This window comes from Xenopus laevis, chromosome 1L (genome assembly GCF_017654675.1).
Source record: "Xenopus laevis strain J_2021 chromosome 1L, Xenopus_laevis_v10.1, whole genome shotgun sequence".
In the NCBI taxonomy this organism is placed as follows: domain Eukaryota; kingdom Metazoa; phylum Chordata; class Amphibia; order Anura; family Pipidae; genus Xenopus; species Xenopus laevis.
Window position 1 is genome coordinate 98767559 of NC_054371.1, and position 19400 is coordinate 98786958.

The 19400-nt window shown below is 40.6% G+C and overlaps 1 protein-coding gene across 2 annotated transcripts in view; it reads right to left on the minus strand.

The window, feature by feature from the left end:
* Positions 1-312: 312 nt before the first annotated feature.
* Positions 313-19400, minus strand: part of noa1.L (nitric oxide associated 1 L homeolog) — a 61936-nt gene continuing 42848 nt past the window's right edge. For both annotated transcript variants that reach the window (XM_018253943.2, XM_018253942.2), the window contains 2 exons: positions 15826-15943; positions 313-1816 (listed from right to left, as the gene is read on the minus strand). In XM_018253943.2, coding sequence (XP_018109432.1) covers positions 1626-1816; positions 15826-15943 — 309 coding nt within the window. In that variant the 3' untranslated portion in view covers positions 313-1625. The remainder of the gene's footprint in view (positions 1817-15825; positions 15944-19400) is intronic.

Consider the following 19400-nt stretch of genomic DNA (forward strand, 5'->3'; position numbering starts at 1 on the left):
TGAGCAACCCCTTTAATATTGGCAATGAATGTATAGGAGTGTGGTAGATATACTGTATTTACTCCCAAATTTACCATAGAATCTCATGAAACAATGCCAGTTTACCACAATATTAGAGGAAAATGTAAAAATTAAAAATATAACATACCTTTTAATAAATATGCTTTTTGGTTGACTTATTGACACATTCCTTATTGTTATTACTTCATGACAAATCTAAATAAATGTACAGGTAGAGTGGCAATTTCAATTTAAAGGGGACTTATACCATAACATTTCAGAGTGCACTAAAATATGCTAATGAACATGAAATAGAAGAAAACATTTTTATTTTTGCACATTTCAGGTCAAATTTATATCAAAAATTGAAAACACAGCACTTAGCCCACCCCTTTCACATACTTCCGGTCCAAGTCTCCTCTCCATATCTCTCAGCGGCCGACGACTGTTACAAAGCCAGAAGCAACAGCATATCCACTTAGGCAGGACTGGGTTGGCAGATGTGGGAGGTACTTTTTTGCTTACGTCAGTCCTTTTAGTCCTGCCCTGGCTGCCTCGTCATCATGTGTCCTAATCGCCTACACTCTTGCCTCCCCTGTTCATTGGCCATGTTCTTCTCCCGACTGCTTTCTATGATCTCTTCCCTGCTGCCTTCCGCATTCACCTCCCCACTGAAGAATGTTTCCCCCACTCTCTTCCCTGATCGCCTCCACAATGGCATTTCTGCTGCCTTCTCGATGGCATTCCTGCTGTGTTCTTTGCTCACCTAATCTGATCACTTTCCTGCTGTCTCCACTGCAGCGCTGCTGCTTCCCTGTTCAGCTCCACGCTGCCCTCCCCCTTCTTTTTTGCATTATCTCCTCCTCCTCCTCGCTGCTTTCCCCATTCACTTCCCCACATTGCCTTCCTACACTATTGCTTTTGCCTTCCCCCGATTGCATTCCTGCTGCCTTCCCTGTCCACCTAACTCGATCACCACTCTGCTGCCTTCCCATTCACCTCCCCCAATCACCACCTACACAATCGGCTACGTCCTCCCATATGTACAGCACATATGAAAATAAATCAAAGCCTTTTAATTTTTTTTAATGGGTGCACCGTGCAATTTTTCAAATGAGTGTGGCACAGAAAGCACAAAACATTTACTTGGGTTCTTCTGTATCAAATAATATGCTGATTCTGTAATTAGTTGCAGGAAGTTAGAGATAAACCAAACCTGCAGATGTTTTTCTCTAATATGATAAAAATAAATAACAGTGTGCAGGAACAGCATGTGTTTGCAGGCTGGGGAGACATGGGCAGGAACCTGGGAGGGGCTTTCCCTGCTGTGTGTGTGTTCAGCCTGTCAGTCAGTGTGATAATTTCCTGTGGGGGAAAGAAGAGCCACACCCACTCCTCATTTCAGCATAGACGCAGAGGAGTAAACATCTCTGTGCAGCTCTGATATAATGGCATTTTTAAAAACAGTTTTTTTTCTACATCACTACATATTGTAAGAAAGGAACAATAACATAACCAAAGATGAGCATTATGTAAAATGTCCCCTTTGAGGAAAACGTTACATAAACCCTATAGTGAAAAAACCTCTTGTCATAAGCCTAGAATCACACTTCATGGTCAAAATTCTATTTCAAATTTTTTACAAGACAAGGAGGCTTTTTAGTAGTGTAGGCTGGCCCCTTTCTAAGCCTCTCTCCTTTAATATTAACGATTAGTGGCAAAAGTGGAGGCTGACGAATGGTTAATGTAGCTCCTTTTGGGGTATAACACCTCAAATAAAGTTGTTCTCCTGAGTGAGCTGTAACAGCAATCCAGCCTAGAAAAGAAAAGGATAGATATCACATGATCATATATCTAGAATGTTTTGTACCTTAAAAATGCAACATATACAGCAAGGCATAAAAGCATAGTCAGATACCTTTTTGGGCAAAAAGATTTACATTTTCAGTATCAGAAGCCCCAAGTCCTGAAATGAATTTTTTGAATTTTTTTCCTTTTTTTGAAAATATTTAAAAGCCTGATATACTCAAACAGCTCCTGCAACAATTAGAGCTGGTAGCCCAATCAAAAGCCAATCCAATCCACTCAGAATCATAATACACAGAATGACTCTAGGGGGGCTGGGGGGAGAGGGGCAGTTGTACTAGGACATGTGGGTTTTTGGATCTTAAGGGGAGCCCGGCTGCACTGCCCTTATTTGGATTAGTCCAGTCCCTGTGCTGCTCAAAAGGGACATCAACTTCTATGACAAAAGTTGCAAGCACTCAAATTCCTGTCCTCCCTTCCAAAGTCTGCAGCTCACTCACAATGTGGGCACAACTAATCCAAGTAAGTGCAGTACTGCAGGGCCTTCCTTAAAAACATTCTGTCATGGAAAAACATGTTTTTTACAAAATGCACCAGTTAATAGCACTCCTCCAGCAGAGTACTGCATTGAAATCTGTTTTTAAAAAGAGCAAACACATTCTTTTATATTTCATTTTGAAATTTGACACGGGGCTAGACATGTTGTTAGTTTCCCAGGTGCCCTCAGTCATGTGACTTGTGCTTTGATAAACTTCAGTCACTCTTTACTGCTGCACTGCAAATTAGAGCAAACATGGCTTTGTTTCATACCTTGGCTTCTTACTAAAGCTAACTTGTCAGAAACAGCCCTGCATGCTGTCCAGAACTTAAGAGATGATGGTTTAGCTAGAGCTGTCTAAAGTTTTGTAATCAGTAATTAGAGCTAGTGGAGCAAGGAGGGAATCGCAGGCAAGGGATAAAATCGTTATGGATTTTTAAATAAATATATATTAGAAATAGGTTTCTTTTTTAATGAGGAACCTGGGACCATTAAGGCCCCTGGCCACCAATGTTTGGCATTGCTGAAACATAACAAAACGTCATGCAAATGGGCAGTAAATATAGAGGGGTATTCCTTGTTTTGTAGGGGTGTGGGAAATATAAAAGCAGTAGCAGTATTTCTGTTAAGAATGAGTTAAGCATGACATAAGAATGGGAAAGAATGAGAGGGTTGAACCCCCTACATCAAAACAAAAGGGAAAGAGGCTCTGCTCCTGTATGCAAACAGAAAGATTGCAACGCTGGGGATTTTAATTACCATGATATTGATTGAAGCAATAATACTGCCAACACAGTTAAATGGGCTGTTCACCTTCCAAACACTTTTTCGAAGTTCAATTGTTTTCACTAGAAATAAAGACTGTTTTTCAATTAATTTCCATATTTACCATTTTTCCAAAAGGTTAAGTTTAATGTCACTGTCCTGGTGCTTCAATCTGGCAGCTCAGTAATTGAGATGCAGACTCTAAACCAGAGGTCCCCAACCTTTTTCACCTGTGAGCAACATTCAGATGTAAAAAGAGTTGGGGAGCAAAACAAGCATTACAAATGTTCCTGGGTGGTGCCAAATAAGGGCTGTGATTGGCTATTGGTAGCCCCCTATGTGGACTAGCAGCCTACAGGTGGGTCTGGTTGGTAGTACATCTGGTTTTCATACAACCAAAACTTGTGCCCAAGCCAGGAATTTAAAAATAAGCACCTGCTTTGAGGCCACTGAGAGCAACATCCAAGGGGTTGGGGATCACTGCTCTAAACTGTTACAATGTTGCAACATTCCTCAGCAGCATCTTTGGAGTATCAGCAACTATTGTATCAATTTTAACAGCTGCCTTTAATCCTTTCTCTGCCAGCCGTTTTGTCCTAAATGTGAACATCTACGGTCAAGCGGCGGTATTTTAGTTTACCCAGGAAAACAATATATATATATATATATATATATATATATATATATATATATATATATATATATATATATATATATATATATATATATATATATAAAAACACAAAATAAGTCTCTCGTACACCTTCGGATAATCAAGTACCAGGTGCTGCTGCCGTGTCAATTATTCAGATATCCATTAGTAGAAAGCAGCGCACTCTGGAATTTTTAAAAGTTTGATTTATTTATCAAATTTTAAAAAATATTTTACATGTATCGACGTTACGGTCCTGGTCTTAGACCGTTCTCAAGATGACATATTGAGAACGGTCTAAGACCAGGACCGAAATGTCGATACATGTAAAATATTTTTTTAAAATTTGAAAAATAAATTAAACTTTTAAAAATTCCAGAGTGCGCTGCTTTCTACCAATGGATATCTATATATATATATATATATATATATATATATATATATATATATATATATATATATATATATATATATATATATATATATATATATATATATATATATATCTATATATATATCTATATATCTATATATAAAAAATATGAAAGCCTGGGGTCCACTGAACAGTTTGATGCCCAATATGTATAGGTGTACCTAAGCATGTTGTATACAGGGGCCCTAAAATGTAGACACCCCATTTGAGCTATCAGTTCTGCAATTCCAGATACTGCAAAACCAACACATTTACATAGTTTGGGGGAGGGGGCAAAGTTACGTTCAACCCAGAAAACCATATATTTTCGGAAAGTACACATTCCCGCAAATCTAAATTGGGTATGCATGTCTTTCTATTTCAAAGTACCAAGCCACAAACAAGGCCGGACTGGGGGTAAACAGCAGCCCGGGCAAAAAAATCAAAGCAGCCAACGTGTAAACACGGGATGTTCTGACTTGTACACATCCACTCCTATATTGGGGTAAAACTTCCAAAATGTATAAGCATAAACAAATGCTTGCTTTCTGCAGCTCAACCAATGCTTTCAGTAGTGGGAAGGGATGAATATGGTTTGAATATAATAGAAATATAAAAAAATATTACAGAAAGTATATTTTTATTGGTAACACTAATTTAGCTAAACCTGATGATCAGGTAGCTAATCATGTGCTGTAAAGGTATTCCAGAATGAACTCAAATTGTTCTGTTAAACTTGCACAGACCTAAATGAAGCCATTTAGTGACTTTGTTTTAATGGATTTCAAATGAAAACTTTGCTCACTTGCTACTGTTTATTCACAAAAAAAATCCCCATGTAGCCACGTTCTTTTTTACATTTCATTCTGCTGGGTACCTACATAATCTAGATGACAGTCCCTGACCCGAAACCACAGTAAAAAAAAAGCCACACAAACATGGGCGCTAAAACAAACAATAAAAACCCATTGGTTGCCAGGGACCCCCCATACAAGTTAAAAAAAAACAATTGGTGGTTAGGGGCCCCCATAAAAGTTAAAAAAAAACGTTATTGGTGGACAGATAGAGAGTGCAGAGAGACAGAGTGCAAGTAAGAAGGAGATGTGCTTTGGCAATGTTATTAGGATGTATGATCTAAGAGGCTGTACATATGAGGTGAAGGAGAGAACAGAAACATATGACTCCATGTCAGAAAACCTGGTTACATGAAATAATAGTGGAGGCCCTGATAAAGAAAAAGCAGCAATAAGGTTTATGCTAGAGAGAAAAAAAAGGAGTTTGGTTTTAGCTAAGTTAAATTTGAAGTAGCAAAAGGACATATGAAGGGAAGCAGCAGTTAGACACATGGACAACTGGGGAGAAAGAAAAGTCCAGGGACAGAAGATAGTATTAACAGTCAAAGGAGCTTTTCAGAGTATTAGTGGAGTTATAGAGAAAACATGCCATCTTGGGTCTATAAAGTTTCATACAAGAAAGAGATAGAATAGTTATACCAGTATGAATGATAAAAGACTCCCCTTCTTACCACATTAGTAAAGTTCGTTCAGCTGTCCTCCCCTGATGGCAGGGAGGGCCTGCAAACAGCACGGCAGCATGAGAACAGAGTAGTAGAAGGGGCGGAGCCACAGTGGGAGATGTGGTGGAGGAGCGGTCCTAGAGCCCTCCGGATTCAGTTTCTAAAAGGAGATCAGGAGTGGCCCACTTCAATAAAATATTGAGCGGCCCCTCTGGCATTTTCCCGAACAGATACATTGCCAGTCCGGGCCTGGCCACAAACCATTCCTACATTTGGTGACATTTCTAAAAATCACCTAAAAATTTCCACCCTGCATCATCGTATTTCCCACATACTTTTAGGTATCAAGAGAAATCACCCCAAATATGAAAGCCTAGGGTCCTCTGAACAGTTTGATGTCCAATATGTATAGGTGTACCCAAGCACGTGGCATATAGGGGCCCCAAAAGTAAGACCCCCATATGGTCTGTCATTTCAGGTACGGCACAATAAACACATTTACATAGTTTTGGGGGGGGGGCAAAGGTAGAAAAAAGTTCATCCCAGAAAACCATATATTTTCGGAAAGTACATATTCCCGCGAATCCAAATTGGGTATGCATGTCTTTGTACTCCAAAGTACCAAGTCGCAAGCCTTTCCTAAATTTGGTGATAAAAACGTTTTTTTTACATTTCTGAAAATCGCCTAAAAATATTACAATTGGCCGCATTTATCTCACCCAATTTCTTACATAAAATTGTAAAACACCATAAATATCGATGCCAAGGGTCTACTGAACAGTTTGAAACCCAATATGCATAGAGTAGGACTCTATGCACTTGCATCTGCACTTGCATATTTACTTGAATAATTTTGACAGGGCTTTAAACTTTTTGAAATTGGCCTTAGGTGTGCATCCACAATCTCCCCTAGTCTTGTATTTGCCAGGAGCTTTGGCTAAGCTCATGTGGTTATTGCACCCTCATACCCACCCCTTTTTACTTTTGGTGGTCCCCCTCACTTGTTGTGCCTTGGTTTGTGCAATCTGTCTCCCTTAAAAGCCATAGATGCTAGCGGCATGGGAGGATCTAGCCGTGAAAAAACCAACGTCCCATTAGACACTTCTCTATGTACACACACTTATTGTGTCCTTCATTTATTTCTCTTTTACACCCTTTCATTCTATGCTTACTTTCATACATACTCCCAAATACACATACACTTTCCCTTACCACTACCATACACACCTTCACATTTCACTTACACATGTATACACACTATTGTGCAACTGCACATATCACTCTACTTTGTCTTTAATTACAACACCTGACTTCTACTTTTCTAAAATGGGCGTTGGTTAAGGCAGTCTCTCCCACTTAAAAGCCGCTTAGCAGTTGGCGGGGGAAGATTTAGCACAGAGTTTGAAACCAAAGCACAGGAGATGTTTACATAAAGAATTGTTACTACAGAGAGGTAATGTTCCTTTTTTACTATGACTAAAGATAAATAAGTTAGGGACCACCATGTGGGGTTTTACCTTGACGTGGTATGGTGGCTTATCAATATTATGATCATAACTTTGTAACAAAAAAACCCTGTTTCAAAATTACATGCACTTGCATATTTACTTGAATCATTTAGACAGGGCTTTAAACTTTTTGAAATTGGCCTTAGGTGTGCATCCACAATCTCCCCTAGTCTACAATTTTAGCACCCATATGCGCACTTAACGAGGACTTACTGGTGTGTGCTTACTTATATCATGCAAAAGAACCTCAAGGCTAAAAAATCTTCGACTTCAAAGCGGAAACCTCTACCAGTCTCGCCTTCTCCACCGCAACGGGCATCGCTCAAAATGGCAGCTTAGTCTCCGCGCACTTCTCCACACTACGCATGAGTCAGACCAACCCGACTCTGATCATGGGGCCCCACAAGTGTACTCTGGGGACGCTACTCTCATCGGTCGCTTTAAGCAACTTTTACAAGTGGAATTAGCTTTGGTGGCGGATAAAATCACGGAACACATGACGCAGGAGCTTAAAGAACTGGGTAATCGTACTACTGCAGTTGAGGATAAAGTGGACGAGATAGTCTACAGGCTCAACAATAAAGAATCAACCATTTTAAAACTGCAAACCCAACTCTCAGACCTGCACGACCGTGTCGAGGATGGAGAAAATCGATCTTGCCGTAATTATATACGGATTAGAGGCCTCTGCAGATAAAAAACAGAGTAGCCATTTGCCTTCACAAACATCTAAATTTCAATCTCCAGTCCTCTATAGTAGATCCAGAAGGCAGATACCTTATACTCGTGGGGCTACTTCAAGATAATTTGGTCACATTGGCAGTCGTGTATGGCCCTAACGAAAACCAAATAGCTTTCTATAAAGACTTCTTTAAGTTACTGGAGGAAGAAAGCAGGGGCTCAGTATTATTGGGGGGCGACTTCAATGAGGTGGTAAACCCCTGCATGGACAGGTACCCATTTGCCCCAAGCCACTCCAGAAAAGACATTCAATTTTGCCAAATTACTAGATCATTTCTCTTGGGTAGACGCTTGGAGGGAACTCCACCCAGCTAAAAAAAGATTATACTTTCTATACTCCCCCTCATAACTCACATTCTCGCATCGATACCTTTTTGATACATAAACCGACTGTTCCATTAATTCTTAACTCAGCAATTAAATCCTGTCCGTGGTCTGATCATTCGATAGTAACGCTCAAATTATCTAACTTAGTCAATGTCCCGATGGTATTCCACTGGAGATTAGATGATTCCCTACAGTCCTCTCCAGCTAAGATTGATTTTATCGCTACAGAACTTGACCAATACTATATAGCCAACAACACCCCCAAAATCAATCAGTCTACTCTGTGGGCAGCTCATAAGGCTTATATCTGAGGAATACTCATACAATTGAAATCTAAACTGATAAAAGAAAGGGAACGGAAACTGAAACACCAAATGGCTACTTTGCAATCACTTGAGGCCCAACATAAAGCCTGCCCCAATAATGCATCCCTACGGAGACAAATAGATACCCTTAGAATTGAAATCATTTTACATTTAACAGAAAAAGAAATTCAAAAATTACAATGGATTAAACAAAAATATTTCCAGAAATCGAATAAAGCTGACACAATGTTGGCCAGACACTTAAATGGTAAATATTCACGCCCCTCTTTCACCCAGATTCGCACACGTACCGGCTCCCTAATGGCCAATCCATCTAAAATAGTGGAGGAATTTGCTCACTTTTACCAGTCCCTCTACTCTCAACAACTGGACCCCTCCTCACAAGCTCTAAACACATTTCTAGATGCTCACAATTTGCCACACCTTTCAACCCAACAGATAACTTCTCTATCTGATCCTATTGAATCCGAAGAAATCAAATTGGCAATTCAAAATTTAAAATTAAATAAATCACCTGGGCCGGATGGCTTAACAAGTAAATATTATAAATTGCTAGCCCCCAAATGAATCCCTCTGCTCCATACTCTAATTAACAACATTATGCAAGGAATTTCTGTCTGTGATCCTGAATCCCTTTCTGCACAAATAGCAGTAATTCCAAAACCAGGTTAAGACCCCACAGACTGTAGAAACTTTAGACCAATTTCCATTCTGAATATAGACAAACTATTAGCCAAGATTTTGGCAACCAGGCTGAATAAATATCTCCACACTATAATTCACAAAGACCAATCTGGGTTTATTCCAGGCAGACAGGGCTCTGATAATATACGTAGAGCTCTTAACTTAATTAGTATAGCTAAAGCCAGAAACATTCCCTCTATGCTCTTGTCGATAGACCTAGAAAAAGCTTTTGACTCTATCTCCTGGAAATTCTTAATGAAAGTACTTACCAAGTATGGCTTTCCCCCTATCATTTCTTAAGGTTATAGCTGCTTTATACAATTTCCCTAAAGCTTGGGTTCATCACAGCGTTTTTTTTTCAGACCGGTTTGTGATTGGCAGGGGCACACGGCAGGGCTGCCCTTTGTCACCCCTGCTGTTTGCCCTAGCCATCGAACTCTTAGCTATAGCAATTCGTAGTCACCCAAAATATCAGGTATTAAGATCGGGCAAACTGATCATCGTTGTATATTATACGCAGACAATATCCTAATGACGATCTCACATCCAATGACTACTCTCCCCCGCCTATAAGAGACCATACATAATTTTGCCACACTCTCAGGGCTCCAAATTAACCAAGCAAAGACAGAAGCTTTGAACCTCACTTTACCCCATAATATAGTGAAACTGCTTGAAATAAATTTCCACTTTAAATGGCAAAAGCGGAGCATTAAATATCTGGAGGTTCACCTTTTTCCAGATTATAGCTCCCTCGCCTTAGGTAATTACAAACGCGTCTCTCAGAAACTGTTAGGCATGATTGCCTCTTGGTCAAAATTAAAATTGTCCTGGCTAGGTAGGGTGAACGCACTAAAGATGACAGCTTTCCCCCTATTGCTTTACCTATTCAGAACCCTCCCGGTTGCCCCTCCCAAAGGCATTCTAGAACATTTACAAAAATCCTATAACAAATTTGTCTGGGACAATAAGAAGGCCCGCCTTAGCTTTACTGTGGCTTCCCGTAATAGGCAAAAATGAGGTCTTGGTATACCCCATCTCCATCTATATTATTTAGCAGCGCAATTCAGCCAACTGACCATATGGTATGGGGGGGCTGATGCCCCGTTATGGGTTGATATTGAGTTCGAGGAATTGAATTCTGGATACACTGAGAATGTCTTATGGCTTAAATATATACCTATAAGCAATCAATCCAATCCGATTATTATTCATTCCCTCGAGCTGTGGCGGAGATTTAGGACCCGATACAATCTGTTATCTCCCTCTAACCCTGCTCTCAGTTTTTTTGCAAACCCGAAGTTCATACCAGGACTTTCTCGAAAAGACTTTCTCTGGTGGGAGCAACACAGCCTAACTACAATTTATTCATTGACAAAGCAAACACCTTTGGCTACCCTTCAACAACTTAAAGATCACTATGACTTGCCTTCCCAAGAAGTTTACCATTATCTCCAAATTCGCAACTTCATAACCCCATTTGAACTTATGTTTCTGCAAGTCCTTCCTCAGAAAAAATCAATCTCTACATTATATAACTACTAGACATTAAGCCCGTTAAATTAACGGGCGCTAGAACCCCCTTCTTTGTAGACTTAGTACAAAGGCACCTATAATTGGTGTCAAACTCCAAACCTTCACCAAGTGGAGCAGATCACCTTACATGTGTTTCAAGAAGCTGGCACTTCAGACTATCACGCACTGCAGCACCAGAAAATGTAGGTGCATGCACAGGGGGGCAGGAAGTATCTGAAACACAGAGAAGTGAACAATTCTGTTTTTATAAATGTTTGACTACATATGTTCTAGCGCCCGTTTATTATATAGGATAGGCCCCTCCTATTCATATTTCAGCCTCTTGGCATGGTTGCTAGGGGAATTAGGACCCTAGCAACCAGACTGCTGAAATGACAAACTGGAGAGCTGCTGAATAAAAAGCTAAATAACTGAAAAACCACAAATAATAAAAACCAATTACAAATTGTCTCAGAATATCCCACAGTTCATTTAAAGGGAGAAGGCTCCTTTAAGAAGGTTATATATACAGGGCCTATCAGACTTTATCATTATCCTCAAGGTTTGGGGGAGCCCTGGAATATAGAGGGGTCAGCGGGTTCCTGTCTGAGATACAGATCATTATCCTCAAGGTTTGGGGGAGCCCTGGAACTCAGAGGGGTCAGTGGGGTTCCTGTCAGGTAAGAGGGGCCCTAAACGCGCACTTGCCCGAGGCCCCAGCAGCTCAACCCCCCCCATGATTGAATGGAACGTCCCAGTGACAGGAATTGAGGCAATTGGAGTGACAGGCCCAGGACTGAGGCTACAGCAGGTGCCAGGGAGTGGGAGGGGCGCAGTTAAAGCGTTGGGAGGCGGGTGTATGGGTTGCTAGGGTGGGAGAGCGACTTACTGTGCTAATCTGGGCCCCCATGTTACAGGTCAGTCAGACACAAACTCACAGAAGGTCTCAGACTCTCCGCAGCACAGCCACGCCCACTCCACCGTCAAATCCCCGCACCAACCCCTTTTGACAGTTCTCTAGGCACCCACCCAGTCTAAATGCTTTAGTCCCGCCCTCCTCTTCCATTCGGCGAGACTGACGGACACGAACCATGGAGACTAACAGGTGCGACTGGGACCGGCTCTCTGTACTGCGACTCTCACTGGCCGCAGGGACTGGAGGTGATAAGGCGCCCCTACCTGCTGCTGGCACAGGTATTCAGGGGCCCCACTGGGGGGACGTGACAGGAAGTGAGGCAATTGGAGTGACAGGCCCAGGACTGAGGCTACAGCAGGTGCCAGGGAGTGGGAGGGGCGCGGTTAAAGTGTTGGGAGGCGGGTGTATGGGTTGCTAGGGTGGGAGAGCGACTTACTGTGCTAATCTGGGCTCCCATGTTACAGGTCAGTCAGACGGACACGAACTCACAGAAGGTCTCAGACTCTCCTCAGCACAGCCACGCCCACTCCGCCGTCAAATCCCCGCACCAACCCCTTTCGACAGTTCTCTAGGCACCCACCCAGTCTAAACGCTTTAGTCCCGCCCTCCTCTTCCATTCGGCGAGACTGACGGACACGAACCATGGAGACTAACAGGTGCGACTGGGACCGGCTCTCTGTGCTGCGACTCTCACTGGCCACAGGGACTGGAGGTGATATGGGGCCCCTACCTGCTGCTGGCACAGGGATTCAGGGACCCCACTGGGGGGACAGGGATTCAGGGGCCCCACTGGGGGGACAGGGATTCAGCTAAAATACCGGCCGGGTGGCAACACATGCGCCGCACATGCGCAGTAGCGAATTCCACGGACACAGGGACTGGACGCAGAGACACTTGCACTTTATTATATAGGATATGGTTCATCAAACTGACATTAAAGACTTGCCATTTGTCCGTCGCTGGGAACGAGACCTGAAAGTTTGTTATGACAACGATACATGGTCAGACATTATTTCTGCCTCCACACATTGTTTTATTAATGTTCTGATTCAGGAGACTTCCCAAAAGGTGCTTCATCAATGGAATCTAGTTCCTACCACATTATCTAAATGGTACCCATCATTATCGTCTCTCTGCTTCAGAAATTGTGGACAAGTTGGCTCTTTTCTGCACATCTGGTGGGAATGCCCAAAAGTCTCAAGATTCTGGATCAGAATCTATTCTATGAGCACTAATGTTACTGGTCTTCCATTACGAAAAGACACATCGGACGCCATCCTCACTGAACATATTACAGGGGGAAATAAATATACCAGAACTCTAGTGACACATATATTCTCTGCCGCAAAGCAGATAATTGCTAAAACTTGGAAATCCCCTTTCATAGACGTTCAAATGGTAAAAGTTAAACTGGATACTGTTCTTGTGCTTGAACAATTAACCAGCCGTCGCACTGGTAAACTGAAACGTCACAATAAAGTCTGGAACCCTTGGCTAGCCTACAGAGGTATTTGTAACTAATAATTTTTTTTTTATTTTTTGGAGCATCTCATAGTGTCGCTTTTAACCTAGAGGTTCCAAACGTATTCTCCGCCACAGCTCACCCATGCACTTCCTTATTCCTTATTTTTTGATTCAGACAACATTTTTATTTGTTATTGTTATTTGTCTTCTGTTATGTAATTTGTATCACAGCTTTTACTTCTCTCATAGCACTTCACATTGCTAGGCAATGTAATTTGCTACATTGGAAAGAAATTATCTGGATTCCATTTTATACACAGGAATGCCTGTTTATTAACATCTGAATTTGCATACATCGGACTGGGATGTCCAGTAACCACTCTTCCTGAAATTCACAACTTGTTTCTTTACTAAAATAAAAAGAATTATACAAAAATAGTACATAGGAGTTTTCTCTGCTGCCAATTCGCCTTCTGTGAACATAGACCCGTGACTTCATATTATGTGCCTCAAGACACAGCAAAGACCCCCCAAAACCATATATTTTAGGAAAGTCCACATTCTGACAAATCCAACAAAGATAACGACAATGTTTTACATAAAAAGAAGAATCACCCTAAATATGGACGTCAGAGGTCTTCTGAATAGTTTGATGCCCAATATGCATAGATTTACCAAAGTATGTGTTGTGTATGGACCCCAAATGAAAAACATGCATATGAATTTTCATACTAGCTAACTAAGCTGCAGAAAAAAGAGCCCCAACTGTGCGTTATGTGCCATAAGACCCAAAAAATGTAAAAAGACCCCCCAAAAAAAACAGATTTCTGGAAAGCATATATTCTGGCGGATCAAACAAAGTAAAATATATCTTTCTATACCAAAGCACCAAACAGCAAAACTATATTAAAGATACATAAGGAACAATAATGCAGGGATAGAATTGCAATAAAACCACAAAAATAGCGCAAATCAATGAAATAAAATAATTAATCCGACAGCGTAATTAGTGGCCAAAATCGATTATCCACACTGTCAAAATAACAAGCGGTACAATAAATAAGTAAAAAAAAAAAAAACCTGCTTGTGAGTTTGTGTGTATACATATTTGTGTAAATAAGTGTACAAAGTGCTTTGGTTTAAGTGCATGGATGTAAAAAACGTGCACTTACCGTTTTTGTAGCAGGAGGATTGCTGGAACCGATGGAGGAGTCCAAGGCAGCGTGTCAGAATTACTGCCCAGCAGGAAGTGAGTTGGCGGGTGTGCAACGTGGAGGATGTAAGGAAGTAGCAGAAGCGCCATACATGGCACATCTACTACTGTGAAGTCAGATCTGCGAGCGAGTCGCAGATCCAACTTGACAGCCCCCCAGCCTTGTTGCCCAGGGGGCTGTCTTCAATTTTGTAATGAACTTTTTGCATTCCATTATCGCTTATCAATTATAGTCATAATATGTATTAATTTTATCAAATGAATTATGAAATTACATAAAGCGTATGTGTTGGAATCAATTTCAAGGGTTAAACTGTTTGACTTTTCAATTAAATAATTTATGATGTAATGTCCGCTTTTTAGATTTAAATAAGCCAATGGGCACCCCTGAGTGCTTTGCCTAGGACTACGTACCGTGGATAAGAAATGCGTCAGGTGTTTTGTTTTTAACCTTTTGAAATAAAATTCTTGATTTTAAACTTCTTGTGTGGCTTGGAGTGCTCGCCGACTTTGTACAATTGCTGTCTTCCCTCCTGACTCTCCGCAGTGGTGGCAAAAGTCGTCGATGCAGAGAGAAGGGCTCAGCTGCAGGAGAATGTACAGGGTACGTTCTTGGCAGCCTGAGCTCTGAACCACTTGGCGGTTAAAGGGTTAATTAAAATCAGGGATTCTGCTCAGCATGGGCAAAGATAAGAAATGTATAAACTAAATTTATCAATTTAGAACAGTTTACAGCAGGGGTCCCCAACCTTTTTTACCCGTGAGCCACATGCAAATGTAAAAAGAGTTGGGGAGCAACACAAGCATGAAAAAGTCTCTTGGGGTGCCAAATAAGGACTGTGATTGGCTATTAGTTAGCCCCTAATGTGGACTGGCAGCCTACAGGAGGCTCTACTTGTCACTATACTTAATTTTTATACAACTAAAACTTAACTCCAAGCCTGGAATTAAAAAATAAGCACCTGCTTTGAGGACACCGAGAGCAACATCCAAGGGGTTGGAGAGCAACATGTTGCTCACGAGCTACTGGTTGGGGATCACTGGTTTACAGGGTCGACGAACCCCTCCCCCCTCACCCGAGCTGCTTTAGAAGGTGATAAATGAAACTTTACACTTCAATATTAGAAAAACAGTCACACGGAAAATACAAAGCTAATTGGAAAAAGTCTGGAAGTCTGGTAAACTGAAACTAACTGAACTGAAAAAAGTGTTGGAAGGTGAACAACCCCTAAAATGTGCTGCATGACAACTGCATGTTACAGATTGCTGAACACTAACAAACCAATATTAAATAATTTATATTCTTAATGAATTTAAGTTAATTGGAATTAAAAAAAAGGATTTAAAAATTCAAGTCAGAGGGGACCAGTTAATTTTAGCACCTATAAATATGCAGGGTCTTTTATAGAAATGGCCCGTTTAAAACAATTTAAGTCAACAACCTGCAGTAGAAAGCTTGATATCAGCAACAGCTCTAGAGGCCCCAATGCCTTTTAGCTTAATATCCTGTGGAAAAAGGAGTGGAAACTCTTTCATTCGCTCCTCTCCTCCAGTTGGAACCTAGAAAAAGAAAGTTGAGGTTAACTTCAAGGAATATTTTTAATTTATAGATAGCCTTGCCAAGCCAAAATTCACACTATTAATTATTTTATAGGAAAGCATGCAGTTTATTCTTTAGAATAATTTAGAAAAGAAATATGCATTGCTTTTTTTTTGGAAAAAGAATCTCCTTTATATCATTATTTCATGATTTATACACAGTTTTAACAAGTTACAGAATGCTTTAAAAGAATACTTCTGTGGCTTAATACAGAAGTAAAGAAGTTAATAGGACCAGTATGGTTGTAACAGATACAGAAAAGGCAAAAATGCTCACAGGCTCACTTTATAGCTGCACTAATGGCTCAGCCCAATCTAGTCAGTGGCTGACTCAGGATATGATTCATAAAGCTCTAATAAAAATTAATGTAAACTAGGCTCCAGGGCCTGATGGCATACACCCCCGGGTTCTAAGAGAGCTTAGTTCAGTTTGAGATCAGCGCCTATTTCTGATTTTTTCAGATTCGCTTTCATCTGGTATGGTGCCTATGGATTGGAGAAAAGCTGATTTTATTCCAATATTTAAAATGGGATTACGATATCAGCTGGCAATTATAGGCCAGTAAGTTTGACATCTGTGGTGGGCAAATTATTTGAAGGCTTGGTAAGGGATTGCATTCAAAATTTTGTCCTAGTGAATGGCATTATGAACAGCAATCAGCATGGCTTGATGAAGGATAGGTCATGTCAGACAAATTTGATTGCTTTTTATGATGAGGTAAGTAAGATGCTGGACAGTGGGTGGCAGTAGATGTGATCTATTTGGATTTTGCCAAAGTGTTTTTTACCGTGCCCCATAAACGACAGCTTTCTAAACTAAGGTCTGTTGGGCTTAAAGGAGAAGGAAAGCTACGGAGGCATTTTATTGCCAATAGATTAGCTGCAATAGTGCAAACTAGAATGCTATATTTATTCTGTAGAATGTTTTACCATACCTGAGTAAAAAGCTCTAGAAACTCTCTGTTTGTTTAGGATAGGAGCTGCAGTATTAACATGGTGTGACATCACTTCCTGCCTGAGTCTCTCCCTGCTCTGGGCTCAGATTACAGTAGAGAAGGGAGGGGGTGGGGAAGAGGAGCAAACTGAGCATGCTCTTGCCCAGGGCAATGAGGTTTAAGCTGAAGGCAGGAAGTCTGATACAGAAGCCCATGTGTACACAATAGAAGGAAAGAAATGCTGTGTTTCTTTTGACAGAGGACTCAGAGCAGCATTATTTTGGGGGTTTACTGGTATATTTAGATGGACCTTTCTGATAAGGCTTACTTAGTTTTAACCTTTCCTTCTCCTTTAATGAAGTCGTTTGCACATGGATAGGAAACTGGCTACAGGATCGGGTACAGAGGGTGGTTGTTAATGGTACATTCTCTACTTGGAGTAAGGTTCTTAGTGGGGGCCCTCAGGGCTCAGTATTGGGTCCACTTTTATTTAATTTGTTCATTAATGACTTAGGGGAGGGTGGCAATGTTGATAAATGTAAAGTCATGCACCTGGGATGTAAAAATATCCAAGCCACTTATACATTTAATGGGACTGCACTAGGCAAATCCATCATGGAAAAGGACCTTGACTCCTTATAGATGATAAACTTGGCAATACCAGTCAGCAGCATCAAGGGCAAATAAGGTCTTGAGCTGTATTAAAAGGAGCATAGAGTCACGGGAGGAGGGGGTCATTATACCACTGTATAGAGCACTTGTAAGGTCCCATCTAGAATATGCCGTACAGTTTTGGTCTCCATCACTTAAACAGGACATTATTGTATTAGAGAGGGTACAGAGAAGGGCAACTAAGCTGGTGAAAGGTATGGAAAATCTTAGCTATGAGGAAAGATTGGCCAAATTGGGGATGTTCACGCTGGATAAGAGGCGCTTAAGGGGAGATATGATAACTATTTATAAATATATAAGGGGATCATATAATAATTTCTCTAATGCTTTATTTACCAGCAGGTCTTTCCAGCTGACACAAGGTCACCCATTCCGATTAGAAGAAAAGAGGTTCTGCCTAAATATTCGGAAGGGTTTTTTTTTTTTTTTTACAGTGAGAGCTGTGAAGATGTTGAATTCTCTCCCTGAATCAGTTGTACAAGCTGATACATGAGATAGCTTTAAGAAGGGGTTTGATTGCTTTTTAGCAAGTGAGGGAATACAGGGTTATGGGAGATAGCTCATAGTACAAGTTGATCCAGGGACTAGTCCGATTGCCATTTTGGAGTCAGGAAGGATTTTTTTCCCCCTCTGAGGCAAATTGGAGAGGCTTCAGATGGGCTTTTTTGTCCTTCCTCTGGATCGTGGGTAAAGTTTGCGAGTGTGCTGAACGGTTTGTCTGATGTAGTTTTATAGACTACGGTGGCCGCATTGAAGGAAGTGCTTACAAGTTTTTACTATAAAAATTTCAATAAAGATCTCTGTAACTACTAGTTGATACAAATGAGAAAAAAACTCTGAAGTCTTTCCAATTTGCTTCAGAGAGGTGAAAAATAGCCTTTTCTGACTCCAAGCTCAAACTCATAATGGAGTATGAACGTATGTGGAAACATTTGGAAAGTCAGAGGGTATTTGACTGTGTGAGCAATGGTCATGAAGGACCCCTAGTAGCCTATGTCAAGGATGTCCATCTTGCCTCAATGTCAGGAGTGACCCAGGTATGCTAGTTTAGTTAAAGGGATTATTTTATCATGATTATGCCACTTGGAACTGTAGGAGGAGATAGGCCTCTCCAATGCTAGAACATTTTTTTTAGTGAAGGATCTACAGAGTCTAACTAGATTTCCTATTTATTTCTACTGAGCAATAGGATTCATCAGACAAAGAAGCATAACTTTGGGTCTATGGTGAAAAATATTTTTTTTTATCAAAATATAGACTTCCTTCCAGTAGATGGTAGGTATTGGGCAGGACCAGAATTAAGTGAAACAAGTCTGCCAGGTCCTCTCTACACCTATTTGTGTCCAACCTATCTAATTTAGCAAGTTTAACTGGGGTGATATATAAAAAATGCATGCATTTAATCAGTAGCAGTTTCCTTGTCCTAAAAGGACAAAAAATGCCATAATGTATAACTTTCCCAAATTACTATGTACTCTAGCCCCTTGACAAACACCATATACATTCTGTACAAAACTGCTTACTTTTATTATAGCAAGCCTGAAGAAAAGTCTGTGTTTGCCAATTGTGGACACCATATTGTTTCCACTGACTTCATTCCCACACTTATTAAATACCTCAGTAAAGTCAATAAATGTGGATGCAAGTGAATTGCCCCTTTAAACTTTGGATATTTATACAAACTAACCATAATATCTATGTCAGGTTATTTCATTAATAAAACTTTAACCAACTGGTTGGTTGCATAATAATTATTTTGCCCTTCTCTATATGAAAAACTTTTCCACATGCTATTCCCACAATAATACAGT